Genomic DNA, 27668 nt, shown 5'->3' with positions numbered 1-27668 from the left:
GTTGGTTCACCAGGCGACTGGATGTCTTCAAAGACAATCAAATGGCAACTGAAAGGTTGATAGGAAATTTGACCAGATGCATTCAAAACAGAAAGGTCAAAGACAGCGACGATAATATGACAGATGCTGAGATAAAAGCAACAGATAATAAAGTTAGAGCATAATGTTCTCACTATGACGTCAGAAGCAAGTCATTAATAGTGTGAAGACTGGAGACACTTGATAAAACTTGTTTTTAACACCTTTCTTAGGACTCGCTTTGCATTGGATCGTGTTTTTCGTTTGTTTAATGTAAGCTACAATTTTTTACAACTTTTACCATGGTTAGTTTTTACTTCATTTCTAATTTTCTAGTGCTAAAAAGTTTGCTTATTTCCAAATGGATTGTGGCCAAAATTCTGGTTAATATGATGTGTTACTGTGTTACTTGACCTTTTAATATGGGGCCAAGCAGTCTACCATTCGTGGGGCCCAGTCCAACAAAAGACTTGTAATAGAACCCTAAAAAGGGTTTCCAGTGTTGAAGTGATCAGACAATATGTCTGAAGGACATACGTGTGGTCCCTCTGGTTCATATTCATAAATTAATATTAAAAAAAATCAATTGAATGCAAAGTTTTATGTTTTGCTAATCGCTCGCTAATTTTCTTCAAATTTTGAGATTAGTCTGATCTTTGCTTTGTTTGTAAGATTAAAATTCAGAAGTTACGGTAATTCAGCGCATCCTCAAATCGAAAGTAAGAGTGGTTGCATGTAGGGCTTGTAGGCTAACAATCACTCAAAATTTGTTTTTTATGTCTAAATTGGCCTTTTATTATTTATATATATATATTGTTTACGAGGCAGTCCATTATAATACAACAAATCAATGCAACCACTAGGTTGCAGAATAAAATGGTTCAAATATTATGTTGTAGCCCAAGTCCATCAAAATTTACTTTTCAAAATCAGGTCAGTGGATGCCGAGTTGGAGACTTGGGCCGTCACTAGGTGGTGCACTTCATCCGCGTAACTAGTTTTTGATGTTAGACACTAAACTCAAGGTAAAAAGATGGTTGAAGTGTCTATTCCACCATTTTTGAGGATGCAGAATCTAAAAATGGCATTGTTTTTGGTCTAAACCAAGTATTTTAGGAGGTATTGGACTTTTGTAAAAATTAGTTGTATTAATGGAATGCCTCTAACCTATTCTGCAAAATAAGAAAAAAATCTACTGTTAATCACTTGCCTAAAAATTTTCAAAATCCTATAAATCTCATTTTTGTTTATTGCAGCTCATTCTACATTCAATTCTGACAAAAATGATATATAACATGACATATCTATCGTTTATAATGCAGATTTCACAACAATTTAAAAATGTTGCTATTCGCGATCAAAAATGAACTTTTCGGGGTAAGCGTGGGACCCCTAAATATCAATATTTTTAAATAAAAAATTTTTTGGTGTGGTTTTGGAAGATTTCCCACCTTACAATCATACTTCCAACATAGGTTGTAAAATTTGCAACACCCTAACCCCCATTCCTTCCAGTGCTGCGGTGGAGAAACTTTTCTCTGTTGGAAAAGATGTGCTTAAGCGAAAGCGGGCAGGACTTAGTGACTCTCATTTTGAAATGCTCGTGTTTTTGAAAGATGCGTAACAATAAATTTCCCTTAAAATGTGTTTTCTATAACGACGTTAAAATGACAGCGTAAACGAATGATTACATTCGTTTTCAAGGTCATTTTTGCATCACTAGGGACTTGAGTGTTTCCTAGTGTCATTTAGACAAAAGTAGCGGAAGAAGTAGCGGTAGCGCGCGCTACTTTGGCCCGAGTAGCGGTAGCGGGTAGCGCGCTACTTTTGTAAATTGGTAGCGGGTAGCGGTAGCGCGCGCTACTTTGGCCCAAGTAGCGGTAGCGGGTAGCGCGCTACTTTAAAAGTAGCGGGTGCCCACCTCTGGTTAAATGACATATATTGGAAGTTCTTCAATAATAATTTTTGTGGTGATGTAACTTGCAGTGAGGGTGTGTAGTCATTTTAGTTTGGGTGGATATTCTAAGACGTTTTTTCTTTTGGTGAACTTGCATCGAAAATTTTAAACTATCTTTATTTTCTATGGATGATACAGTAAAATAATACCAAAAATGGTATTCATACCACAAAAGAGTGTGTTTTAGGTGTAAAATTGATGATGAAACACGTTTTAAAATCCAATACCTTTTGAATTACATAAATGTACTATATAATATTACATTCATGCGTTTTATTTTTATATATAGTACAAATTGTTATGATGTAGCAATTCTAAAGAATCTACTGGTTCTTGCAAAGGTTTTGTTTTTAATCACATTAATGAATCTCCACCACTAGTTTAATATGTAGTTTTCAATGATGTTTAAAGAATTTGTTTGCATTTCAAACAGCATTTCTCTCAGTAACTGAATCTGAATATATACTGCTTTGAACTTTTCTATATATGAGATTTGTACTAGTTAATGGTTCTTAACCTTTTTCCAGGTTGACACCCCTTGAAATCACTCACCAGTTCTTACACCCCCTCTGAGTAAGGTTCAGAAGCAATAGCCTAGTTATCTACAGTTCAAATTTTTTGTTAACTTCTTGGAAAATAGGTATACTTTCTTGTGCCATTTTATGACTAAGCAACAACCTTAATGATTTAGTATCCATTCACCTCCTTGAAACAGGGCTCGCACCTCTTTGGCACATCCCTGGTTAAGAATTCGTGGTGCTAGATAGACAGTACTGGAATGCATGTCAGTCTTTTTCTGATTCGTGACTTAATTTTATTGATTATTGTGCTGCTTAAATAATTTCCTACCGATAAATTCATTACCGGTACTTTTATATTTTTGATTTAGTTGTTTGTAAGTTGAGTGACAGCTCCTTTCTGTTTTTTTGGTCATTTATCGGTCATTGACCGATGTTTTAGCAAAATGTCCGAAAAAAATATATATAGTCATTTCGGTTAAAATGTCCGAAAAAATCGGAATGGCCCGTTTCGGTGAGTTCGATTTGGTGAGTCCGATTCGGTGAGTCTGATTCCTATTCGGTGATTTTTTCAATTTTTTGTTTTATATTATTGGGTACCGTAGCCTAATTATCATTGCCGTTTTAGGGTTAGAGGTTAGGAACTCACCAAATCGGACTCATTGAATAGTAGCAGACCCCGAAAAAATATATAGTATAGTCAATTCGGTCAAAATATCCGAAAAAAAAAGTTGTATCAGCTACTTGGAAGGAAATATTTTCATTAGAAAAAATGACCGAAATAAATAAAAAATGACCAAATCTTTTAAGTCATTTCGGACAAATGACCAAAAAGTTTCAGCGAAAAATAAAACCAGGAGTCCTTTACTTGTGATCCTCAACAGAATGAAGTAATGCTTCCAACTACTAGACACCTTTGACCTTTGTGTTTTAAGTTACGGTAGCTTAAGTACGTTTTAGTCACGTTTTTGTTTTAATTTTTTTTATAGAAACTGTCTTGATGCTTCGTTCACAAATTTTAAATGATCCTGATTTAACTTTATTAAATATGCATGTTCTGGCCTGTTGTGACAAAGAGTTTGCTGCTTAATCCAACTGTTGTTTTTCTAAACTTGGGTTGTCACCATTTAGTGGCAATGCTGACATGGTGGAGTGTAGGTCTACATGAGAAATGCTATATTGCCTTGATATATCTTCACATTAATGATAAAGCATTGTTTTTTTTTATGTATAATTATACCACCGGTAGTATTGATAAATTGTGGTTTACTCACAATCCATGCCTCATCGTCGCTTTCACTAAAAATGTCTCTATTTCCAAAACATTACCAATAGAAAAATGTTGTAGCTGAAAATCTTAATGCTGTTGCCTTATCTCTTATGTACCAAGGTAACAGTGAGTTAGGTTGATTGATAGAATCTTTGGGCTTGCACAGCTATGCTGTGATATTTATTTCTTTTGATTGTTGGTTTGGGCAACTTCAAGCAAGGAGACCTGTTGCATGTTCCCTGGCTTCAGGTATGTTGTTTCTTCATTCGTTTAATGTGTAACCACGAATGAAATCTATTTACAGAACAGAATTGAATCTAAATAACACCAAGAGGTCCAAGAGTGTTGTTGATTGATTTAACAAACTTGTATACTATCTGTCTTTTTGTTTCTTGGATACTCAATTTAGCAGTGATTGCCGGGAGAGGTTGGCTGCTGTTATATATATAAAAATACATAGTTCTGTGTGTGTACATAGTTCTGTGTGTGTATTACTTTGACATTGCAGATGATTGTCACAGATACAAACTGCGTGTGAACGACAAGGTCTGCTTAATGTCTTTTTGTCGACAGCCATAAGCTAAACATGCGGGAAGATCATTTGAGTGCAGTTTGACAGGGGAAGTCTAGAAATGGTATTTGGCAAACTTCTCAGTCGATGTTGTAGTTCAGAATCTTTCGATAATGGATTGAAAAAAAGTAAAAGTATGTCGAATTTAAATCTTGAAATGGAGTCTAAAACTGTGATTACCCACCATTGTCCTTGCATCTGCGAGCAATGCACGTTTGGAAATTGTTCGAATACGTGTTTGGTTGTGATACCAAAGAGTCGATCGGGACTTCAAAGTCAGTTTTCAAAAACGTATTCCATTCAAAGTTTCGGTTCAACTATCTACAGCGATCAAAGTTCGTCGTCCATAAGTGATGAAGGTAAAACTGTGGTAAGATGACTGTTGAGGGTTTGCGCGGAACTGTTACACCTAAAAAAACTTTGCATGATGTGTCAACGTCGTGTTTTTTAGGTCGAGTGACATCGATGACGTCTCATTTACGTTGCCACACGTATATTCTTTTTGAAAAAGTGATAAGGCAATGTAGCAAAGTGTACAAAAAACTTAATCAAATGTGTATAGAGATATAGACGTGAAATCTCATTGTCATATTTTTTTTTTCAAAATCATGTAACACAGTCCACTGTGTTGTTTTGCTTTGAGATTCGATCATATGGGAAATACAAAGCAAATTGTGTGGTGCTTCTATCGCTACAGCAAAATCCGCCATTTCAACGTCTGCAGACGTACCAATGTAAAAATGACGGATTTTACTGTCTGGGAATGTGAACTCGAAATAGACGTGCTTACTCTGTGGACCTTTAGAAGTTTACTTGTCATGAAGTATTTTTTTGCTGGCATTGTTAAGATAGAATTAAACTTGCCTTAAATTGTAAAGTTGTTTTTGAAATTTAGGTATGTAGTGTATATAACTGTAGGCAGGACGTCACTGTTTCGACCTTTAAGGCAGGGTTGATCGGTTTAAACCGCCCGGTTAAAACCTGGTTTGAACCAGGCAGTTTTGACCACCTAGTACTGGTCAAAACTGGTCAAAACCCCTTTAGTGTATGAATCAAGTTGCTTTTCAATTGAATTAAAAGTATTACCCTCCATGTTTAGTAATGATGTTCAACTATATTTTGTTTTGATCAACAATAACCTAAATGCTGGATTTGGAACAAAAAATATTCAATTTCTCTGTTTATTGTTGATATTTCAATCAGTTGGTTATTTTAAATATATATTGAGAAAATTCAAATTCTAAAAATAAGTTTCTGATGAACCAAAAAATGCTTGGTAGAACGATGAAACATTTGCACAGCCAACTGAAGTACAAGAAATTATTCAAACAATTTTTTTTTTATGAAAAACATTTGCTATCAATTTTGCCATAAAATTTGCGCAACATTTGCCCTCCCGTTGCGTAGCACATAAGACGTAGCACGACATGTAATTAAGGTAGTAGTCTTAATGCTGTTTGATGTCTTGTTTTTGGCGGCGCTGAAACAAGAGGAAAATTCAAGATAAATATAATCTTTCGTACGAATTTTACAGGCAGCCATCTGTGGCTGCCTGACAAGTCGGTATTAATGTTTGGCGGCCATTAATGAAAGTTCAGGTGGCCATGGCCGCCAGCTATTTCGAGGCCTGCATATCAAAATGGTCACAACTCACAACTGCTTTTATATTTCATAAATAGCCCATAGCCCAGGTAGCCGACCATTCACTACATCAAAATATTTTTCTGGCTTTGACCGGTTTAAACCTAGTTTTCACCGGTTAAAACCAGTTTTGACCACATAGAGATCAACCCTGCTTTAAGGTCTCAGTGCAGTAAATTGTACACTACACAGGAACACTTTATTATTATATGTCCGTTTAATCTGATCACAGGTTGTATCAGTGATTCTCAACCTTTTTTGGCCCATGGACCATATTAAAAAAAAATCTGATGGACCACTTTGCTATGTTGACGCCTTGTGAATGCCACTAGTCGAAACTGTATTGCACAAAATGCATATGTATAGGTTAGGTCAGAAAATTCAAAGGCGTGTTCAAATAAAATAAAACGTAATTAACTCATTAAGCAAACTCTCTTAATTTACACTCAACCTTAACTACTTGAATACACATAATTTTAATTTCAAATTTCATTCTAACAAAACATCATGCACATATTGTTTCAACAAAATGGTAATGTCTGGTAATGTTTCAGTTGTCAGTTTTGCCTTCTTAGCAACAGGAGCTTCCGACATTTTGTTAATCTGAAAGCACTGCAGAATACAGTAGCCTACTTAATTTAGCATTTGAATAAATATACCATGTGACATTCATAAAATAATTTGATTAACATTCAGTGAAACAGCGAATAGCTCTACTGTCCCTAAAGAAATTTGATAGGTTACCATGAAGAAGCGCAATTCTTGCACCGACAACACACAATTATCATACAGCAACGTATGATTTATTGATTAGGCCTGCAGCACTTCACTTATGCCTTGAACGAATGAACAGTTCAATAGCTTACTCGTCAACTAGTAAAATTAGTTCAAAAACTGCTGAGCTTATGCTTATCTAGCACTTCCAGAAAAATCGATCAAAAATCACGAAGTAGGCTAAGCATGATTATTACGTCACGCTGATATACAATCATACATGCCACATAATTTTCTTACACCTGTATGCAGTCCTTACATAATTTAGTCTAGTAAATGATACAATTTTGAAGAACGTTTTATCAAGGATTTATAGAACTCTCTGTGACCCAACAGAAATTTCAGGTGGATCACCAGTGGTCCACCTGGACCACGTTGAGAATCACTGGGTTTATATGACCGGCAGCTTGGAAACGTAACCAAATTTTTGTTTTTCAAACTTATATGGTTGTTGGTGCGAAAATTGTCGAGCTTAAAACGCAAGTTAACAATATATTGTAACCTCTGGTGGTAGAGATGCTCTGAATAGTGTCAATTTTAAACATAAATTATGTTCAAGACTTACGATGGTACTGCTAATTTGCATTCATCAAATGCTGGCATTTGCACAACAATCTAACCTCTTAGTGTAATTTATTAAGTTAAGAATCGATTTCGCTATAGTAATAGCATCTTCAGCTAGCACATGTAAAAAAAGAAGAAAATTTGAAAAATACGTAAAACGAACAAATAAAGCAAACTCCGATGTTATCAACACGCATAAAAATTATATTTTAAATAGATGGTTACATAATATTAAAATCAAAACCTGCAAGCCTAAATCTTAACTGGTGTTCTCCCACGATTTCCAACAATATTCTTACGATACATATTTTTCCGCAAGGTAACAAAATCACTGATTTGTAAAAATGCCCATGTTTTGAGTATGTTCGGTTCCCAATCTAAACTGCACGGATAAGATTCAGAAGGTCTAAATTAAGCTCTCTATGCACTTATTTTTGTGAAGATTGATGTTCTTAATCACATTTCTAAATCTTATATATTATAAAATCTTTCATCATACGTGTATATATGTTGGGTCGATTCGTTACAAAGAGGTAGTAGCCTATATTGTCCAATGTCTGTAAGATATGACAACTGATTTATTTTTGACTATGATTTTTGACTTTCATTATGTGGCAAATATGTAGTCAAGACAGCCAATGACATGTGTATGTACTTAAAATAGTTGTATAATTCTACTGCCCATATATACTGTATAGGCTAACCAAACTAAAAGGAGTGTGTAAAAAAGAAACACCGACCATTCTTGTTTTCATTCCAGTGTTTACAACTTCTTCCAAAGCATCTGAAGCCCGAAGAAGATCGTCCATATTCAGACATTTTAGTGAAAGCTTGAGAGGTCACTCTTTTTCAACCAAACATCCAACTGTTCAAAGGTAGACCAAATTGATCTTTAGGTGCAATCATTTGTGCTTATCAATTACAGTTGCGTTGGAATTATTTTGGAAAAAGTATATTGTATAGCCTACTTTACGCACTAGCCGAATAATTACTTCGAAACGTTTCTCGAAAACTAATACAATATATTATAGTAATATACCATATAACATATGCGCATATCTGTGCTTAATTAAAAGCGAGTTTAAAACTATTTAAATAATTAATATATATTTGATCAATGTGATTTTGCCTATAACCGCACTGCACATCAACTTATGGCTATCAACTGTAGCGTAACTCATCAGATGAAAAGAAGAACCATTTTCGATCATTTCATGCCAGTGCAGCTTATTATTGCTGTTGTGTTGTCTCTGGAGACTTTTAATGATATCTTGTTCCATGCTTGTTCTTATATTAGTAGCACGACCAAAATAAACCAGTCCCACATTTGCAGGGCCAACATTGATCTTAGCAGATATCGCTTGCACAGTTAATTTGTTGCTAACACAGCAGATTGAAATTAATTTTGTTAAACCGTAGATCAGGTTTGCAGTGTAATTCCTAAAGGAAGTATTTGATTGAGCTGGTATTTGTAATTGAGATTGAAAGAATTTCTACTTCAGTACCATGCAAATTATCTGCCTACAAGTGACATAATTGTGTGACTAGACTGTGAGGTAGACATCTTTTAGTTCATTTTTAGTTTTGTTCAGTAATTTATTGCAATGCTTCGAAAACTGCTATACAGTTTGTGTTTTTCAAGGTGTGTTTCTTTTGTTGTTTTTATCTTGGTGTGAGTGCTAAGTATTTGTATTCAGTTTGCCACAATTCTGTAATGTGATACCTTTTCAAGACCTATTAAAATGTTATGTACGTTGAGATTCAGTTCAATGTAAACTTGATGTGTTTGCAAGTCTCGAATTAATTGTTTGGCAAAACCTGTTATGCGCGCATCATTTTGGTGACGTCAAAGCCATGTGAAAATGACAAGTTTTGCAGACTTGGCAGTGGATGTTGATAGTAGTGTCAGTAAACTGCAAATAATTTGATCAAAATAGGAATGTTTCAAGCTAAAATTTTGTGCCAATACAAAACTACTATGTTGGTTTTAATTCAATTGGATTACCGGAAGTTGTGTGTGAATATGTGTATTTCATTCGAATAAATTCTTTTCAACCCCCCCCCCCTAATTTTCTACTAGAGCTGCCGTCTCATACAACTAATTCAACAACATTCCGCTTTGCTTGAAAAGCTGATGCGAGTTTAACACGGATTTATCGTTTAATTGCTGTCGTCACTTTATGGCCCCCTTGAAAAACTTAGTTCACCCACCATTGTGTTGTTTTACACAGGAACCAGTCAAACCCGGAACCTTATTGTCTGGCAAGAAGTGATTTTCGAAAAGGTGAGCTTTGATGAGAGAGAAGCTGTTATAACTGCTACACTGTGCTGTTTTTACAGACTGTACGGTAGTTGTTAAAGTAATATTACAGATTATTGTTCAAGATCTATTCTACCCGTAGAAAAGAGCTTTATTATTCACCCAAGCTATGTTTCCCATATTGTTGTTATACTGAGCCATTGGCGCTTAAAATTGAATAGATTTCGACAACTTTGCTTTTCTGTTTGATATAGTTATTGATTTTTATCGTAAAACCTTTCGATTTTTGCGCCAAGTGCGTGTTTGCAGAAATACTTATTGTGTAGCGTATACAACTATACATCTAAAATTAAAATTTTTTGTGGCATTAAATAAACTCAGTCAGGTTTGGAAACTTGTATAATTTATTGATAAAGCTTTTGCCGCCGTAAAAGCGGATTCTTCATCTTATTCTATTGATTCAAATCGATTCTATTTGAATAAGGTACTACAGAAGTCGCTTTTACGGTGGCGAAAGCTTTATCAATAAATTATACAAGTTTCCAAACCTGACTGATTTTGTTTACTTGTTTAATTGTTCGGTTGCCTCCTGAATGAAGGATCCTTGCATAACTTTTCATTCTCAACAACAACGATGAACCAGAACAGAGGTTGAGAGGCATAAGCTACTATTTCTTTAATTATATACTAATTAATGTGAAGTTTGTGTGTCAGATTATCAACTTTATTCTGTCAGAATGCGACGCACAGGCCGCAGCACATATATCTGGGTCGGTTATCTCAGTAAGAGCTGGTTGCTAACCATGCTTCAAGTGATAGAAACAGCAGAAAAGTGTATAAATCTAATTTAATGTTCAGGGATGTTGAAATCAAACAAGGCTGACCTCCATGGTATCCCCATATCTCGGAGTCAAACCGCTCCACCTGGCGGGAGCTTGCATCGACAACCTCGGACTTCTCTTCCTGACTGCTCTGAAGGAAGACATGAGCATCGAGACACCGATATGCCGCCTATTGGTCGCTCCACAGAAATGTTGGACTTATCACGTGGCTTAGAGGTAGTCTTGGATATTGCTTCCTATGCCAAAGTGTGCTGTTATATATAGATCTACAAGCGGCAAAGTTGCACAACTTGGTATCATCTGGCTGCATTTGTAGTAGAGCTCGACCGATATCACTTTTTCAGGCCGATACCAATACCGATATTTGAGATTTTTAGGCCGATACCGATATATATCGGCCGATATATATCAATTACGAAAAATTTGTTACCAACAAGGTTATTAAGCAACAAACCAGTCCAAGAAAGTTTATGCATTGGTTGCTGTCATAGGCGCCGAGTTTTCAAAATAGCTGGGCGGGCGAACACATACTGTCACGTCACGTCGTGATCACCAATAATAATGTAGAACTCCACTGTTGTTTTCCTGCCACCAAGGTCCAAGATCTAGGCTTCCTAGTTCCTACTACTATAAATTGCAAATATCTAGCGATAAACTGCGCTATTGAACCGAGTTTACATTGAATCTACAATAGAACAGTTAACGAAAGAGCTGAATTGCAACTAATGAGTGACAACCAACGGTTTCATCCGGCCAAACCAACACGTGTGCACTGTTCAGTAGTGCACAGTTTAATATCAGTGACGTAACAGACGCAACTGTGATGGTTGAGACGACAACATAGAGCATTTTAGCAGCAGAGTTAATTGATGACGTCGTTTGAGAGAAAGTTACTCCCTTGAAGAACAATGCTACAGTTTTTACACCGATTTAACATCTGGCGATGTTAAAACGATGTAACAGCAGTGGAAATTGCGGTCAGACTTTTGCTGCGAATGAAGTTCCTCACAGGTTTGCGCAATTTACTTGATTTATAGCACTGGGCTTACGAGTGGCAGAGTGGAGACAAACGGCGCGGCTGGACACTTTTGCTCGTCTAACGGCGAATCAACGTTGTTTAACGTTGCATGAATGTAACATGGTAATAATTGACGAAAACTAATCGCTTAATTAGTAGTTCTAGTAGGGCCTATCATATGGCGACAAAACCTTGCGAATAAGGTAAGTGGGCTAGTATTAGAAGGTGGCAGATGGTAACAGAAATTTTTGGACTTAAAATTGAATTAATTTTTTTTTTTAATTCCTGAAATGTTCGGCGAACGCGGCCCACCCGCCCTGGACTCGGCGCAGGTGTTTGCTTGCTTAATTACGCCGCATAACTTCCACCGAAAGAGGTCGTGTGGCTTCTTGCGTCACAATGCTCTGGGCACGAATCGGAAAACTTCTATAATGACGCTACTATTTTCTTCTGTGCAAAGTTTCACTAGGCTTTTTTCTTTGGGTTTATTTTTGCAACTTCTACAATGACGCTGCTATTTTCTTCTGTGCAAAGTTTCACCAGGATTTTTTCTTTATTTTTGCAACTTCTACAATGACGCTACTATTTTCTTCTGTGCAAAGTTTCACTAGGATTTTTTCTTTGGGTTTATTTTTGCGTGTCATGTGAACAAAAGTTAATTTTCCCTGGACCTTTTCTTTCTTACTGTAATACCAAAACTTGACAAATTTTGCTGCATCTTGCTGCGATAGCCTACTTGTATGATCTCATTTTGTAACGAATCTTGCCTTATCAATATCACTCGGAGATCAAAGCCAGGCATTGTGACGTAAGACTTGAAATAAGCTGTGCGTGGTTAGTGTAGAAGTACACCCGCACTCCCATCGATTCTTAGCGAAAAATTCACCTTTGTTACACTGATTCAATGTCATCAATCGTTGAAGCAACGTAAAACTCGAAATTTTTTCTGCTTGAATTGAAGCTAAGGGATACAGTATTAACATTTTCTAGATGCTCGCACTAGAATGGGCGGGAAATTATATTCTCACAGCAATTGTTTGTGCTATGCAAGCACGTTTGAGAAACTTGTGTTTCTTCTAAAGGCATGCATGGCTGGTTTTGAGTGTGCTTTTGCTGGCCGATGTTTATCGGCGAAAAATAGCCGATACGATATATCGGCTACACCTGATATCGGCCGATACATATCGGCTGACCGATATATCGGTCGAGCTCTAATTTGTAGTACACGGTACCTGTCTTTGGTTGAAAATAAAATTTGTAGGGATTCATAGCTGTACAAATGCGTGTGAACGTAGCAGTTTCGTAAAAGCAAACTTAAGTAGATTACGCTCTACATGACCACGGCACTCAAGCTTTTTGCTCGTAGCAGTGGTTCTCAGCATGATCATTATCAACCGTTCAGTCGGTTTCGACTCTTGGACTCTCGGTCACTCTATAAACATTCCCCTTCCACAGCTCTTGATTCATCACAACCTTTCAGCTCTTCCATACCCATCTCGCTGTCATTCGTCACAGTATCGAGCCATCTTGTTTTAAGACGACCCTTCCCTCTTCCTCCGCTGACCAAACCTGATTCAGATAGCGGCTTTCAATATCTTATCTATAGCTGATTATTGAATCTCCAGTTGCAAACCTTTAACGCCTCATATTGAGAGAACGACGTAATTCTAGGAAGCTCACGCTAACTCCGTTAAAACATGCACATTGTACAACAATGAAGTTGAAACGTCAATGGTAATAGGCAAATATTCCATCAGGACGGGTTGTAAATTTTCCCGAGGTTGTCAATAATATTCTCTTGAGTTTAGTGAAATTGATCGAAATAAAGTTAGTGTTGGTAATGCATTTTTTTTTCATAATTTTCTTAATTGCTTTTAGACCTGTTTACAAAATTAAAACTGATTTTATGATCTCGTTCAGGAGCTGGACAGTGGTGACTTTGCTGGGGATATGATCGACAGACTCAGCTTGGATGGGTCAGGTACGTAGCGGTAGTTGTACGTTAAAAACATTCGCAACATGATTCGGTATGACGCTATGTTCCCAATGAGAAGCGCAGCCTACTGGGTTAGACCTTGACGAGCTGACGCTAAAAAGGATTCATTTAGCACTTTCATTATCACGTCCATGTCGGACTTGCATCAAAGTAATCTTGGTAGTATTTCTTAGGTAGTTGACATCACAGGCAGGGGCCAGGGGGTTGTTAGTGATTTGCCTCATTGAGTTTCAAGTCCGCACTCCCACTTTGTACTGTGAGCCATTTTTCATTTGTAAAGGTTTTGGTCAGAGCTTGTGTAGTAATTGAATAAATATCACAAGTTTTCAATTCCCTTTTTAGCTTTTTACAAGTTGCAATTGTTGTTATGTTCTGAGCTTTGTTCGTGTTACTTTAAATGTTTGAATACCAGATGATTGAGGTGGCCTTGTGGTTTTCAAATCCTTGCTTTTGGTATTAAAGTTTTTGGTATTCGTGTTTAGCTTACAAAATACAAATACACTGAATTAAACTAATCCGAGTTGCAAGCATAATCATGTCTCAAACTTTTTTTCATGCTTTTTCTTACTCTGACATCAACTTTTTGTTGTTGCGTTTACAAGATATGGATTTGCACTAAATTTCTTACTTCGATGACTTTCAGTACGTGTGGTGGACTGGTGGGTCGTGCGTAACAACTTTTACGAGTAAAAGCTGACATACATACGTAGCTGGACAAGTTTGAATGTACACTCCATGTAGCTACTTGCGTATTGCTTTGGCGGTCGGACTTTTAACCTGCATCAATTGTTCAACTGTTTGTAACCTTATGTTGACATAAAGCCTCGCTTGGAACTTTTGACTGTCAACTTACCTTGGCAGATCAATATATTTGCGTTGCATGATATGCCCGTCTAGTACGGCAATAAAATCGGATTTTATCATGCTAATGGATGTAACTCAAATACACTTTGCTTAAAACTTTTTGTCTTGTATATCATGCGTCTCATTACCGTTACCTTGCAACCTTCTAACTCCGCAGAATTTCACTCGTGACCGAAAGACCAACATGCGATTTCGATGTGGCTTTTCCCCGCTGGGCGTGCTTCTAGCCAGCAAACGAGCCTTGTTTTACATTGTCTGTACACGTTTAGCATGCGAAAAAGGACTGAATTGCTGGCTGGGCTTGTTTGAGCTAGCCCCACCGATTCATTGAAAAATGCAAAACAAGTCTTTGATATTGTAATACTGTAGTAATAATGTATTACATTATATTTAAAAATAAACCTAAGAATGCATCTTAGTATTTGAATCTTGCTTTATACCGTACTCAGTCTAGTTTTTGCAAAAATTGTTTTCTGTACAAAAGCCATTACCCTAGTGTGGAAAGACACCATTGTTTAGTTTGTATGATGTTACAATAGCATTACAATACTTCCATTGTACAGATATTATCAGTTTTTCAAAAGAAGACAGCCAAGTGTATGCGCTGTTTATGAGAGAACACAAGTGCTACGACCTCATCCCAACAAGCTCTAAGCTTGTTGTCTTCGACACAAAACTGCCTGTCAAGAAAGCCTTTTATGCCCTAGTTGCAAATGGTGCGTTGCAAAATTGGTACCTACCGTTGGATTTATTTACTTTTATGTTGATGCAATTACGTTAATTCAGCTTTAAAAGTAAACGTTTTGAGTTGACTAGAATCGTACAGGATTACCATCATTCTACTGTAGTTTATGATGTTTATTATCATCATATCAGAGAGGTTATCGTCACTCTCTTGTGTGGTACTCTCTAAAGTTTGGTAGCCCTGGAAATGACAATCTACTTTACTTATGCAGCTCTTGTTACGTCGTCAATCTCGGTTGTGGGATCGAATGATTTGATTGGCTGTGATCACCGGTTCAAACTTTTACGGAATTGTCCAACTATGGATTAGTAAAACAGTTAATAACGTAGCAACAACATTGGCTTCAATTGTGATTTGTGTCCACGTTAATCACAAACATGTACTTTGAGACTCGAGGAGAAGTTTGAGTATATATATTTCTACCTTACAGGATTGTGCTATTTGTCTAGCTATTTGTTGACGTGCTAGTTTGTCGCAGGTTGAAACCGCCATTTACTTGTTTGTTGCGGACCCATGAATGACTAAAATTAAAGTAAAATTGTATTCATGTTTTTCAAACCATCTTCCTGGACTTAATGCATCTAAAATCATTGTGGTAATCTTCCTCCTATGTTTTAACTCCTCCAGGTCTTCGTGCTGCTCCCTTATGGGACTCGGAGCGGCAAGAGTTTGTAGGGATGCTCACCATCACTGACTTTATCAACATTCTTCATACCTATTACAAGTCTCCTCTGGTCAAGATGCACGAGCTGGAGGAACACCTCATTGCAACTTGGAGGAACGCTCTCAACTCCACCAGGATCATATCCATCGAACCAGAAGCCAGGTTGGTCAAAGATGAACAATTAAGCTGGTCATCAAGCTAATTCGAATGCATTATTCAATGCGTTAAAGCACTTCTGGTTCAATCAATATATTATGTGATTAGGTTTGTTTGTTTGGTTTGTTTAATCGAGATTTTGCTGTAATCCACAGGCATGGTTGTGAGTGCTAATAGGCTGCTGATTAACGTTTTTATTTCTAAATTAAAGCATTTATCAACAGTCTACAGTCTGAAAAGAATTTAATTGAACATACATAGCATTATAAAAATATTTAACTTTTGTGTATTAAATTTTATTAGTGAGGAAACTGAATCTTTGTGCGACGCCCTTAAAATTTCAAACGACGCACAGTTTGAGAATAACTCTAATACACAAGTAAAGCACAGCCACGTTTTAAACGTCGTAATTTATCAATCATGCTGCAAATTCGAAAACTTTCATGGACCCCGTTGAGAACCGCTGCTTTAAATACTTTTAGCTTGTTAATTACACATTATTTAATGCGCATTTCTTCTTGTTTGATAACCTAGAGAAAGTATTGTGATGAAAGGTTTAGACCAATTTGAATGAGATTCCTCACCACACAGTGCACTTGCGAACAGTGAATAGGCTATTTTTGCCATAAAACCGCAGGCACAATGGGTCTGTCTAGTAGCGTTATGTGAGGATTCGTTTAACCTGTTTGCTGTTTTCCAAACTTCAAACTTTACATTGATGCTGCAGAGGTTGAAAGATATCAAAATGGACTGAATTTGTACCTGCACGCTGACTTGTCAGCTTTTGTGTATGATCAGTGCTTGCAGTGTTGCACTCATTGGTGGTAGAATTAGTTTCAAAGTAGTAACGAATCGTCATCAGATGCCACACCATAGTGTATTCCCAGTAATCAAAATTGTCCTTTTTTACTTTGATTTAACGCCTGTTTGTCCATAATACTGATGAAGGAAATCCGGTGATAATAATGTGAGCATACGCTGCTTCTTTTTGTCTTGTAAGCTTGTCAGGCCTTTGTTGACAGACCATATTGTTTAGGTTGGCTGCTTCTAGGAGTCTAGGTAGTGAGGTACTTTAAAATGCACGGATGTCAACTATATATAAACTGTCTTTTATTCTTCCGTGTTTGGAAAGTTTTTTATAATCTCCTTTTTTTCTGACACCATGAAATGTAACTCCGCATACCGTTCTTCAGACTCTACGTTATGAATGAACATGCATTAACAGATTAATTAATCATAATAAGAATTACATTTAAATTTGAGCCTTGTAGCTGAAATTAATCTCACCGATTTATTTGTTGTGACCGCTTTCGGCCAACAATCGTGCGAACATACTTTCACCTTTAAATATCGTTTGAACACCCGATAACGTTGAAACGATGTAGAGCTCGCCTATTAATCATTTAGTCATGGCTAGGTTACCAGTCACAGTCAGTAAGTTTGTTCTATTTTGGCATCTGTAGACGTTGAATAAATGTAAAAAGAAGTGTTTTGCTGACTAGGTTGTCAGCATCAGATATGATTTTATTGTCCAACCCGATGTTTTCGGCTGTGCACACGTTGATGTGTCACGTTATGCTGTGACTTTGCCTCTATGGCTTTGGATGATAGTGATTGCACGATCACTGGAATTCAATTTTTGGTCACGATTTTCAAAGGTTCTCAATGCAACGTCGAATCGGCGACCTGGATCTTTAATTTCATGCTAAATTTGTTTAGTTTAATAAGAATTTGTCAAGTATGGCAAACCGACCCAGAGAGCAAATCAGTAACTTTTTACATTGATTCAACGTCTCCAGACGATGGTCTTTAAAAATGCGTAATAAACACATCTGGCTAAGATAGTTGTGTGGCTTCTTTGACATATCTTGTGAATGTAGATTACTGTCAGCTATGTTTTACGCAGTCGTCTCGCCTTGAATTACTTGTCCAGTTTTAGTTTGACAAATAATGAGAACTGGAATTGCGTGAAAGGCTAACATTTCTTTTTGCGGAAAATATTTTGTTATTGTTTTCTCATATCCAGTTGGGTTACTGGATACTTGGCTTATGCTTCTCCTATCTCATCCTTCCACGCGTTTTCGACTTGTTAAAATTCATGGCTGTTAGATTGCACTTGACAAGGCGCCGCTTGTGATTAAAAAGTCTCAAGTCGCAGGATACGTGACTACTAACCAACTTTCATTCCATGTTTTGTGAAAGTTATCTTAAAATTGTCAAAAAAATTGCTTTAAAAGAATTGTGTTCTTTTTAATGTAAACAATTTTAAAAATTTTAACAAAACTGATGGTTCCTTAAACTTTTGTCTACATCATCGGCTGTGATGCATGCCTGTTGCTGCTGTGCTTACAGATTGTCCCTGCCTTCATTGTACGTTAACATATGCTAACACAGCATTACAATGTCAGTCAAAATCATGTAAGGAAACTTTCTCGCCACGGATGAATTTCTATCCAATTCTAAGTAATCATCATCATCATCCATTTGTCCCATCTTTAGTTGGTGAGACCCACCGTTTGTCCCCACTAGCAAGGGTCTGCCAGTTATTACAGCCTCTTTCCCATGCCTCCTTGTTTAAGAGTTAATTCTACCAGTTTTCTCGCGCATCTTATCAACTTTAGCCGTCTTTTTATTCCAAGGTCTATATTTCTTTTCATAGGAAAAAGTATTTTTGTAATAATTTCAGCCTTATCTGAGCAGCTATCTTGCGCGCATCACGCTTACTGCATAGTTGAGTGAACATGTGTAATTGTGTAATGTGTCTGCATGCGGTATGATCAGACGCACGTATATACGCAACCATTCGTTCACATTCTCATATACTTCTTTCAGTAAACATGTGTATTGCTTATTTACAGCTTGTACGACGGGCTGAAGTGTTTGATCAAAAACAAGATTCACCGACTTCCAGTCATGGAAGTGACCACGGGGAATCCCCTCTACATATTGACGCACAAAAGAATATTGAAATTCCTTTACCTTTTCGTGAGTACTAAATAATGTCTACGTGAAATTACAAATACAATGAGAATGTTTATTGTTTAAAGGCTAAACCCCGGGCATCGTGGAGTGTTTAGGCTTTGAACCACTGCAAAATCTAATTTTCTGCGTTTTAGTGTCAACATTTTACCAGACGTTTTGTTCAACAAAACGCAGTGAATAAAGTAAATTATTACTTCACAACAGGTCTCTTAAGTTAATGAATGTTAATACGGTGTTGGCTGATTTGGCGCTGACATATCCCGACAGGGGCTACCAACAGTGTTCCTTCTATGGTGCGCAACTGCGCACTAACACTCGGTCATTTACGCAGTAGAATTTTATTCTTGCGTACTTACAACGCTATGAATTTAAAATTGAAACAAATCATTCGCCACTCTGCAAACGCAGCCCTAAGATCATAATGCGAACAACAAGAATTATTTTGCGCAGTGTAAAATTTTCTTAGAAGAAGCACTGGCTATAAACCTCACTGCGTGGTATTTGTGCTGCTGAGTAGCAAAAAGCATCTGCCTCGTAGTTTTCAATTTTGATGATTTTCGATTTCCCAACAGTTTAGGTGGACTGGAATTTGCTACTGACACAAGTGAAGTGTGGTTGCGAAGAATTGTGGACATTTTCAGACTTAATCGCTCACGTAAAAAGAAGCCTTTGTGATCCAGCAACGTACTCAGCAACTTCTTTCTTAAAATTGAGATTCGTCTATGCCTTAAAACTCCTTCGTTAGCCTGGAATTTTTTAACGTTGATTAGACAAAATTGAATTATTTTTTCCTTCTATCTATAAATACGTTACCACATTTAGGTTAACTCACGGCCACCTGGAGATGCGGTTTGATTTGTCGCATTTTGCAGATTCTGATTACCACAACTGCTAGTGTCTGACTGACATTTTCTGAGATTTTGTTACTTTTTGCTGTCTCTTAATGATATAGAAGGGTTCTTGTTTCCTTGGGGAAGCAGAAACATAATATGAGAAAAAGTAAGTTAAAAAACGCTCAATCAGACTGTTATTGAAAAAATAACAGTCTGACTAAAATCTTTAAAATCAAATTTTCTTTGTTTTTCAACATCTGAGGACGTTAAAACCTATTGTGTTATCTGGAGAAAACAGTAAAGAAAGCGTAACAATATAATTTTTAGAAAAATTTATTTAAACAGTTGCCAAAAGTTGGAAAATTTCTGCAAAATGTGACAAATCAGGCCGTATCTCTAGGTAACCATGGTTAGCTTTATTTTGACGACAAGCTCCTGGAAGCGGATCAGACGAAATAAACTGCAGCTTCAAGCAATAAAAAAATTTCTCCTCCCCATGTTTCCTTATTAGCAGTTGCCGTGACCTGGGTGTGAATGTCACTGTCTCACTTAGATATAAAAATCGTTGTCTACGGTTCAAGAAGATCACCTCTTTACCAAAATTGTATCACTAAGATATGTTAGTGAAAATTGCATTGAAATGGTCTTGGGATTGATGCTTGATTCGCTTTTAGATCAAAGAACTTCCTCATCCAGAGTTCATGGAAAGGACATTAGGAGAGCTTGGCATAGGAACTTTTTCCAAGATCTTCACCATCACTGAGAACACGCTTATTATTCATGCACTTAAGATTTTCGTTGAGAACCGAGTATCAGCTCTCCCAGTGGTAGCCTCTACAGGCAAGTACTCATTTTCAATTTTTCATGAATTCTTTTTTTCCTGATTTTGAGTTTTCCAGTCAGCATTGTTTCAGCCCGGTGCGCCTCGTGTCGCTAACTTCTGACATGGAGGATTCGTGAGTGATTCACGATGGGTTGATCCGTGAGTGATTCACGATGATATCTCAGATATCACGATCATATCGAAAGATCAGATCTGAATTTTATATAAAGAATTTTATATCATATCGAAAGATCAGACCGTTATTTAATTTTTGATATCTCAGGTACTATCTTTTTTCGAGCTGAATCGGAGGGGATATGTTGAAAACGTCAATTAAATTTCTTCTTAGCAGATTTTTTTTCAACTTTGTTGAAGAGGTTGCATGTAGAAGTAGACCTGCATGAATATACCCTGAAATGGAGATATCTGACATCTTATTTCGATAATATATCAGATATCACGTCAAGAGATTAGATCCGAACCATTGCTTTACTGTTGGTTCTGGTGCGTGAAATGAAGCGAAAGTGAAGGATTTCACTTGCGTTGTTTTTGCGGTTTTGTCGCAAGTTGAGGCTTCTATGAAATCGTATTGTTTGAATAGGAAGTGGCTGTCTTGTATGTCTTCAGGCTATTGGCAGCGAAACAACAAAATGTTTTCTAGAAATAAAATAGCGATCCACGAAAATTTCTGAGGTTGCAAATACTTCAACAAGTCGTGAACAATTTTTATTTTCTCACAGGGAAGGTGGTTGACATATATGCAAAGTTTGATGTCATTGTAAGTACATATTTACTAAGAACTAAGTACATACATTCTGGGTGTATGTGAGAAACTTACTGTTTCTTGTCCACTGATTGTAGTTCCGTATATTTGTGAGAGATGTTTTTGTAAAATGCTGAAATGGACATAGTGGCTAATTGCTTTATAAATAATTTAAATAATTCTTCTTTTTCTGGCTTTATTCTCACTTCAAGTGGGGTCTCCGGTGCAGATTGCAGTCCTCCACATTACTCTGTCAGCAGCATCTTATTCTTTCACTCCCACTATTTCCATAGCTTCTGCCACAATCTCTCCATCTTCTTTTCGACTTTCCTCGCTTTCTTTTACCAACTTTCAATTGTCTTATTAGATTGTTCCGACATAATCATTGTCTCTCCTTATCACGTGACCCAACCATTTAAGAGGTGTCTCTCTCAGCTTGCTTTCCAGCTCTCCGGCTTGCATTCCTTCTCTGATAATTTCATTTCTTTCTCTGTCCTGCTTTGTTAACCCCAGAGACCATTGCAACATTTTCATTTCTGTCACTTGCATTTTCCCTTTCTGTGTTTTCGTCAAGGCTGCCGCCCTAATAATAATTTGAATAATAATAATGATCATTGTTTTAATTATTATATGAATAATAATGCACGTTTAACAACCACATACCGATGAAGCCCGCTTGTTTGTAGACGCCATTGTGTGGTTTAGCTTGATATTAACAACATGTGGCTTATTATATCAAATATAGTTGCTACTTTCTAAAACCTCTCCACTACAGCCTGTTTCAACCTTAAAGGGAAGTCATCAGAAGGTCCTTATTCAAATAGAATTTTATTCAAATATAATCTATTTGAATAAGATTTCTGATGATCCCCTTTTAGGGTGAAACAGGCTGTAGGTGTAGACTGTCTCAGAGGTTTCAGAAAGTAGCAACTATATTTGGTATAATTTGCTCTGATTGGCTTGTTTGTTTGGCATTGAGCACTTTTTGTAGTATTAATAGTATTTATTGTGCGGCTTATTATACATATTCGTCCGAGCTTTATATAAGCAGACATTTTAAATCATTCCAAAAATTCAGTTTCTTAATGATGGTTGCTAACACGGAAGAAAAGTCAGTATGCCTTCAGTGTTACCCAACCGGGAATCGAACCCACGTTTACTGACTCAGAGGCGGGCGGTCTATCCACTAAGCCACTGGTTTGCGATCTGCAGTCGGAAAGCGATGTTAGATATGTTTAACTTTTATTTCACTTCAGCAGTTATCTTGTTTGTTGTCGTAGCCCTTGTACTGTACTTTTGTTACATATTTTTGTTCAAGTTTTGCGCCAAAATTTTAAACTTTGCAAACTTGTCTGGAGTAAAAATTATTGCTGTGCATTGCGCAAGCAAACGAGCATCAAAATTTAGTTTCCCAGAATTAACTATTACTACTCTAGCCCACTGAGAAACCATTTGTCTTCTCAGAATCTTGCGGTTCAACGCTCGTACAACAATCTTGACGTAACCGTCAAGCAAGCTCTTTCACATCGCCCGCTTCGATCCCCGGATGGTGGAGTTCTAAGATGCTACCTCCAAGAAAAGATGAAGATAATCGTGCAGCGTGTTGTGGAGGCTGAGGTGAGGAGGATTTACTTTACTTCTCATCTCCAATCCTTCGATGCAGTGCTTCCAGTGCGGATTTTCGACTTTCATGGACCCTTTGTAATTTCGGTTCCTCATCTTTAATATCCTCTCTTTTGCAGTCTCTACATCTTTTCTTAGGTCTTCCTCTCCAGGGTTAATTTAGCAGTTTACATTTCAGTTGGGTAAATTAGAGCGATTATGCACGCCTTTAATGTTCGTACCTTGTCCCGTTGCTTTAACAAATAATGTGACAGCTGCTATTAACATGAAGGACTCACATGTTAACGTTATTCTCAATTACATCTTATCGCAAATGTGTGAGTGGTGGGAGTGTTGAATTCAGTCTTGAAACATATTTTCTTCTAATTTCTAAACTTGTGAAGTTTCGCATCGGCAATTCCATACGTTCAGTTCGTGACTTTGACGCCAGCTTTGAAAAGTCTACAACTGTGTTGAAACAATCTTGATCGACTTTGGACTAGTGAAGTTATTATTTTTATTTTTTTGAAAATTCAAGACTGTTGTTTTCTCAGTTTGTTATCTCAGTTAATTTGAAACACTTTAATAATATCGTATGGCACTTTTATACGCTAAGTTTCTGACTCTAAAGCCACAAAAGTGAATATATCCGCATTGGAGCACTGTATTGTAACCACCGGGTGACGCACTGCATGAATATAACCTGTGACGTTATCTACAGTGAAAAAATGTTTCATCTTCGGACATCTGTTTGATTGACCAGTGGCAGATGCAACCAACTTTCAAACAAGCAAGGCTGTGAATTCGGGCGAAAAATATACGACTCCGGCTTTACCGTTGCCAGATTTTTATGAATTTTTGTCCTTTTTCAATTTTTTAAAAATTGATTTTTACTAAATTTGTAATCAAAATTGAAACGGCGACTTTCACAAACCTGACAAGAACCAAAACCTCTGTTTTCTGGTACAGGTTTGGAACGCGATACGAAGAACAAGAAACAATATTTTGAACAAATGTAATATTGCAAACAAAAATTTAAGTGTTCATCGTTTTGTATTAAGCCGGATTCGGCCGTTTTATTAACGACTTCGACTCCACGACTCTAACTCCCCAGCCTTGCGAAACAAGGTATACCAAAAAGTACGTGCAGAGCTGCAAAGCTGCTTGTGTTAATTGTGTGACTCAACAGTTGTTTGTGGTGTAATAATCATCCATTGTGCAGGTGCATCGTCTGGTTGTTGTGGACGACAACGACAAAGTGATCGGGATTGTGTCGCTGTCTGACATTCTCAACTTTATGGTGATCAAGCCTTTCGAGGAAGGCTAGAGTAGACGCTACGACGTGTGAGACAATCACCGGTCAACAGCAACCACTGCGTGGCATCCAGCACTTCACAGATGCACAGGCTGCTCGTTACTTAGCTAACATATTTCGTTATTTTTACATTGATTGAACATCTGCAGACGTTTGTTTGTTGAATCAATGTAAAAGACCCAGTTCTGGTGGCTAAGGTTATTGTTAGGAACTCGAAATTCCAAATTGACTGACTTCGACGGAGCTTTATATAAAAGGAGATCTGAGTGAAAAACTCAGAGGAACTGAATTGATGTCAGGGAACTAAACTGCTTTCATCTTCAGTATTGCCATTCTTTTTGTAGCACTGAAGATGAATATTAGTTTTATTTGCGAAACGTTTGCTAAAAGCGAGAGATGTTTTACATGCCGCCGACTGATTATTACTTACGCTTGTATACGACATTGCAGCAGAAATTAACAACTAATCAATTTTATTATTTATTTCAAGATGATGTAAGACAAAATTATCGTGAAAATGTTCAAAGTACCACTAAGTTACACGAAACCAAGTTTTAAAACCTAAAATATTTTCAATGCCTTTTAATTTTTCGTGTATGTGAAGCCAGAGAAGATACTGCGATATCAAATCAAAGTCTAGGTCCAAATTATCATTTTCTGGACACTCCTGCTCTGTAGCATCGTCTTTAGTTTACGGTTTCATTTCTGTGGCCAATTTTGAGGCCAACATTCTGTGTGTTCATTGAGGTAGAAGGCGACTTTGCGATCAATTGACATTGTTGGATTGTAATAAAGGCAGTAGCAAAGCAACGTCACTGTTTTGTCACTGAAAGTTGAAAAATTGTGATTTGCTATCACAGTAATAATTCCATTGTGTTCGTAAAAAAAAGATTTTTTTGTAATTGCGCAGTGCAGCGCAATAATTTGTGGTTTCTTGTATTAGATTTTTATTTTTTACGACAACAATTGTAAAAAGTAGTTGGAACGGCCAAATGCCTTCGGCGGGGTTTCAAATAAACTACGGTACTTTTCATGCAAGCCTTCAGATAACTATATCAAACTATCATCAATTACAAATATATGCGGCGATTCAACCAGGGCTGCCAAACGCTCCTTGATCATCGTTTTACGAATGTTACTATTTAGTTGTATGACCGGATTGTTTTTTGTACCGGCCTTTCATTGATTTTTTAACGGAATGTCAACGGTCGCTATAAAATCGTTGTAATTAGTGTGAAGTTTAAATAATCAAGTTTTACAGATCTATTAGTTGAATTTTCAACATTTTTCAACGTTGCTTATATAAGTTTCTTATTTAATTTCACAGTTGTTTATTTTCAAATCGAGCGCAACATTTGAAAGTCAGTTTGATTCAATGTTTTTTAGTTTTAGTTTTGGTACCGTGTTTCCTAGCCCGAATTAGGTAATCTTCTGCCCAGTCTTGAGTAATTGCTTGCGTCACAAGATGGCATTATGATTTCATAAGAATGTTGGAAACCTGATGGTGAAGGCATCGGTGTATGTCCACCAACTGACTGGTTGTCATTGAAGCCTATATAAGTTGCTAATTGTTTAGTTAACACTGCCCTTAACAGTTTCACAATAGTTTTATGACCGACTCGCTTGCTAGAATTTTCATATTTCGGTCTATGGCTAGCAAAAGGGAGTGTGAATCATGGTATTTTGTAACATGAAAGTCTTAACGTATTAAAACTTGCTTTTTCGAAGTACACAATTGAAAAAAAATCTGATGCATTTATTCGTTTATTTTGCATCTATCTCACTAGATACGACGCACAACTTGTTTTTGTATGCCAATGATGAATGTTTGCCGAAATTTTATGCAATTCTTGTGTTATGAAGTCAGTGCGACCCTCGACTTGAAAACCAACGGCATGCGTCGTATTCTCATAGAATTTTTTCCTCAAAAATGACGTGTTTGTTTGCGAGCTTCGGTTTAGTTTGCCTTTTGGTCGTGTCCGCCAATTCAAGAACTTTTTGCTATAGCCAATTCGCACAAATTATCTGTGATATCGCGACAGTGGTTGGAAATGAACAGTGGTTTTGAAGCCTATAGGCCCTTAATAAAATTGTACCTGACCTGCACAGGTCTTGTATCACCCCTTCGACTCATTTCGGTATCAAGATTGGTGATACATGCTAAAAAAACGTTGAATTCTCTACTTAACGCTCAGTAGATGTGCATTATGCATGACTAACTCTTGCCACTGTGGATGAAAGGCTACCCAGGTTCCAACCTAGCCTCGGTAAACGTGAGTTCGATGCTCTATCGGTCATATCAAAAACTTTATAAAAAAGGTAATACATTTTATTCTACCGAAACTGTCTGTCTTGTATAGCGCTGATAGTCATTCATATCTGCGATGTGAACAGTGTTAGCCTATATGAGACACTCATTTTATTGAACTGTCATTGTAATCTCACATCACAATTCCAGTTACGACGCCAGCCCGTTGCCATATGTGAGATGCCTGCCATGAGGGCGCGCTGCATGGATTGATTTCAATGGAAATGATTTATGCGCTTTTCTATTTCCTGTGGTTTGTTATGAAAACGTTTAACATGTAATGATCTTATTGCTTGGTTTCCTTACGGAAATGTCTTGTCTTTAAAACTACTAGCAGGGACGCTGAGAAAATAATTTGCGCCCGGTACCAATGAAAGGCCTTGCCCCCCCCCCTCCCCAAACAATACACCTATAAAGAAAACAATTGAACTCCAAAAAGACGTGTCGTTGGTTTGCTTTTGAGTTATCTGGAGAGATTTTCGGTCTAACAGTATCCCCTGGACCGCCCCCTGGTCAACGCTCCAGACCACCAGTAACAACTTGCCCAAATGAGTCCATTTTATTTCCACTTAATGTAACAGAGGAATTAAGATGGATGGTGACATATTCGGCATGATGTTATGTCATATTTGTTGGGTGAAACATTTTTGAAAGCGTTATATATTCGTCAACCAAAATTACAATCGATTTGCATTATAAATTATTCAGCAAAGCTTCATCACTATATTAATATATTAAAAGTTTTGATCAGTGCAAACACTAGTCCGAGGCAGTGGATAGAAAACCAAACTCGCAGTCAAACCATGATTCGTTTCCTCATCAGAAATATATTTCTCTCCGGACGAAAACATATTTTTCAACCCCTTGGATGGGATGGTGGCATGCATCGGACCCAGCCACGGAGAGAAATTTAACTGATTCAGTGTCAAATTATAAGGTCCCAACATTTCTTTTTCGGATAGTATATTTTTGTCTCACTACTAGCCACATTATTGGCGATGTTAAGCTTATGCAACATCGTGGTTTTGGACTTCACAAACAATGGAAGGCTATATCCTTGATTCTTGTATTTGGTTTTTAAGCTATTTGCTCTGTATAACTTTATCATTGCAAGGAATTGCGTAGTTTGTCATTAATTTTTTTGATTTGTCTTGCATTCACTTGAATAAACTTTCTTGCTACGA

The 27668-nt window shown here is 37.0% G+C and overlaps 1 protein-coding gene across 2 annotated transcripts; it reads left to right on the top strand.

Annotated features, from left to right (window-relative positions):
* Positions 1-956: 956 nt before the first annotated feature.
* Positions 957-27668, top strand: LOC145772766 (5'-AMP-activated protein kinase subunit gamma-1-like). Of its 2 annotated transcripts, XM_082584643.1 has the most exons (12): positions 957-4012; positions 8074-8188; positions 9545-9597; positions 10432-10631; positions 13354-13414; positions 14857-15009; positions 15666-15864; positions 18717-18843; positions 20348-20513; positions 21237-21274; positions 22724-22876; positions 24084-27668. In XM_082584643.1, the coding sequence occupies exons 4-12, from the start codon at positions 10434-10436 to the stop codon at positions 24186-24188; spliced, it is 1200 nt and encodes a 399-aa protein (XP_082440769.1). In that variant the 5' UTR covers positions 957-4012; positions 8074-8188; positions 9545-9597; positions 10432-10433; the 3' UTR covers positions 24189-27668. The 2 variants fall into 2 exon arrangements, with proteins under 2 accessions (XP_082440769.1, XP_082440768.1); XM_082584642.1 differs by lacking the exons at positions 957-4012; positions 8074-8188 and adding an exon at positions 8866-8955.

Source organism: Aplidium turbinatum, chromosome 6, assembly GCF_918807975.1.
Source record: "Aplidium turbinatum chromosome 6, kaAplTurb1.1, whole genome shotgun sequence".
Classification (NCBI taxonomy): Eukaryota; Metazoa; Chordata; class Ascidiacea; order Aplousobranchia; family Polyclinidae; genus Aplidium; species Aplidium turbinatum.
Note: the sequence above shows the minus strand (reverse complement) of the source record. Positions and strands in the feature narration are given on the sequence as shown.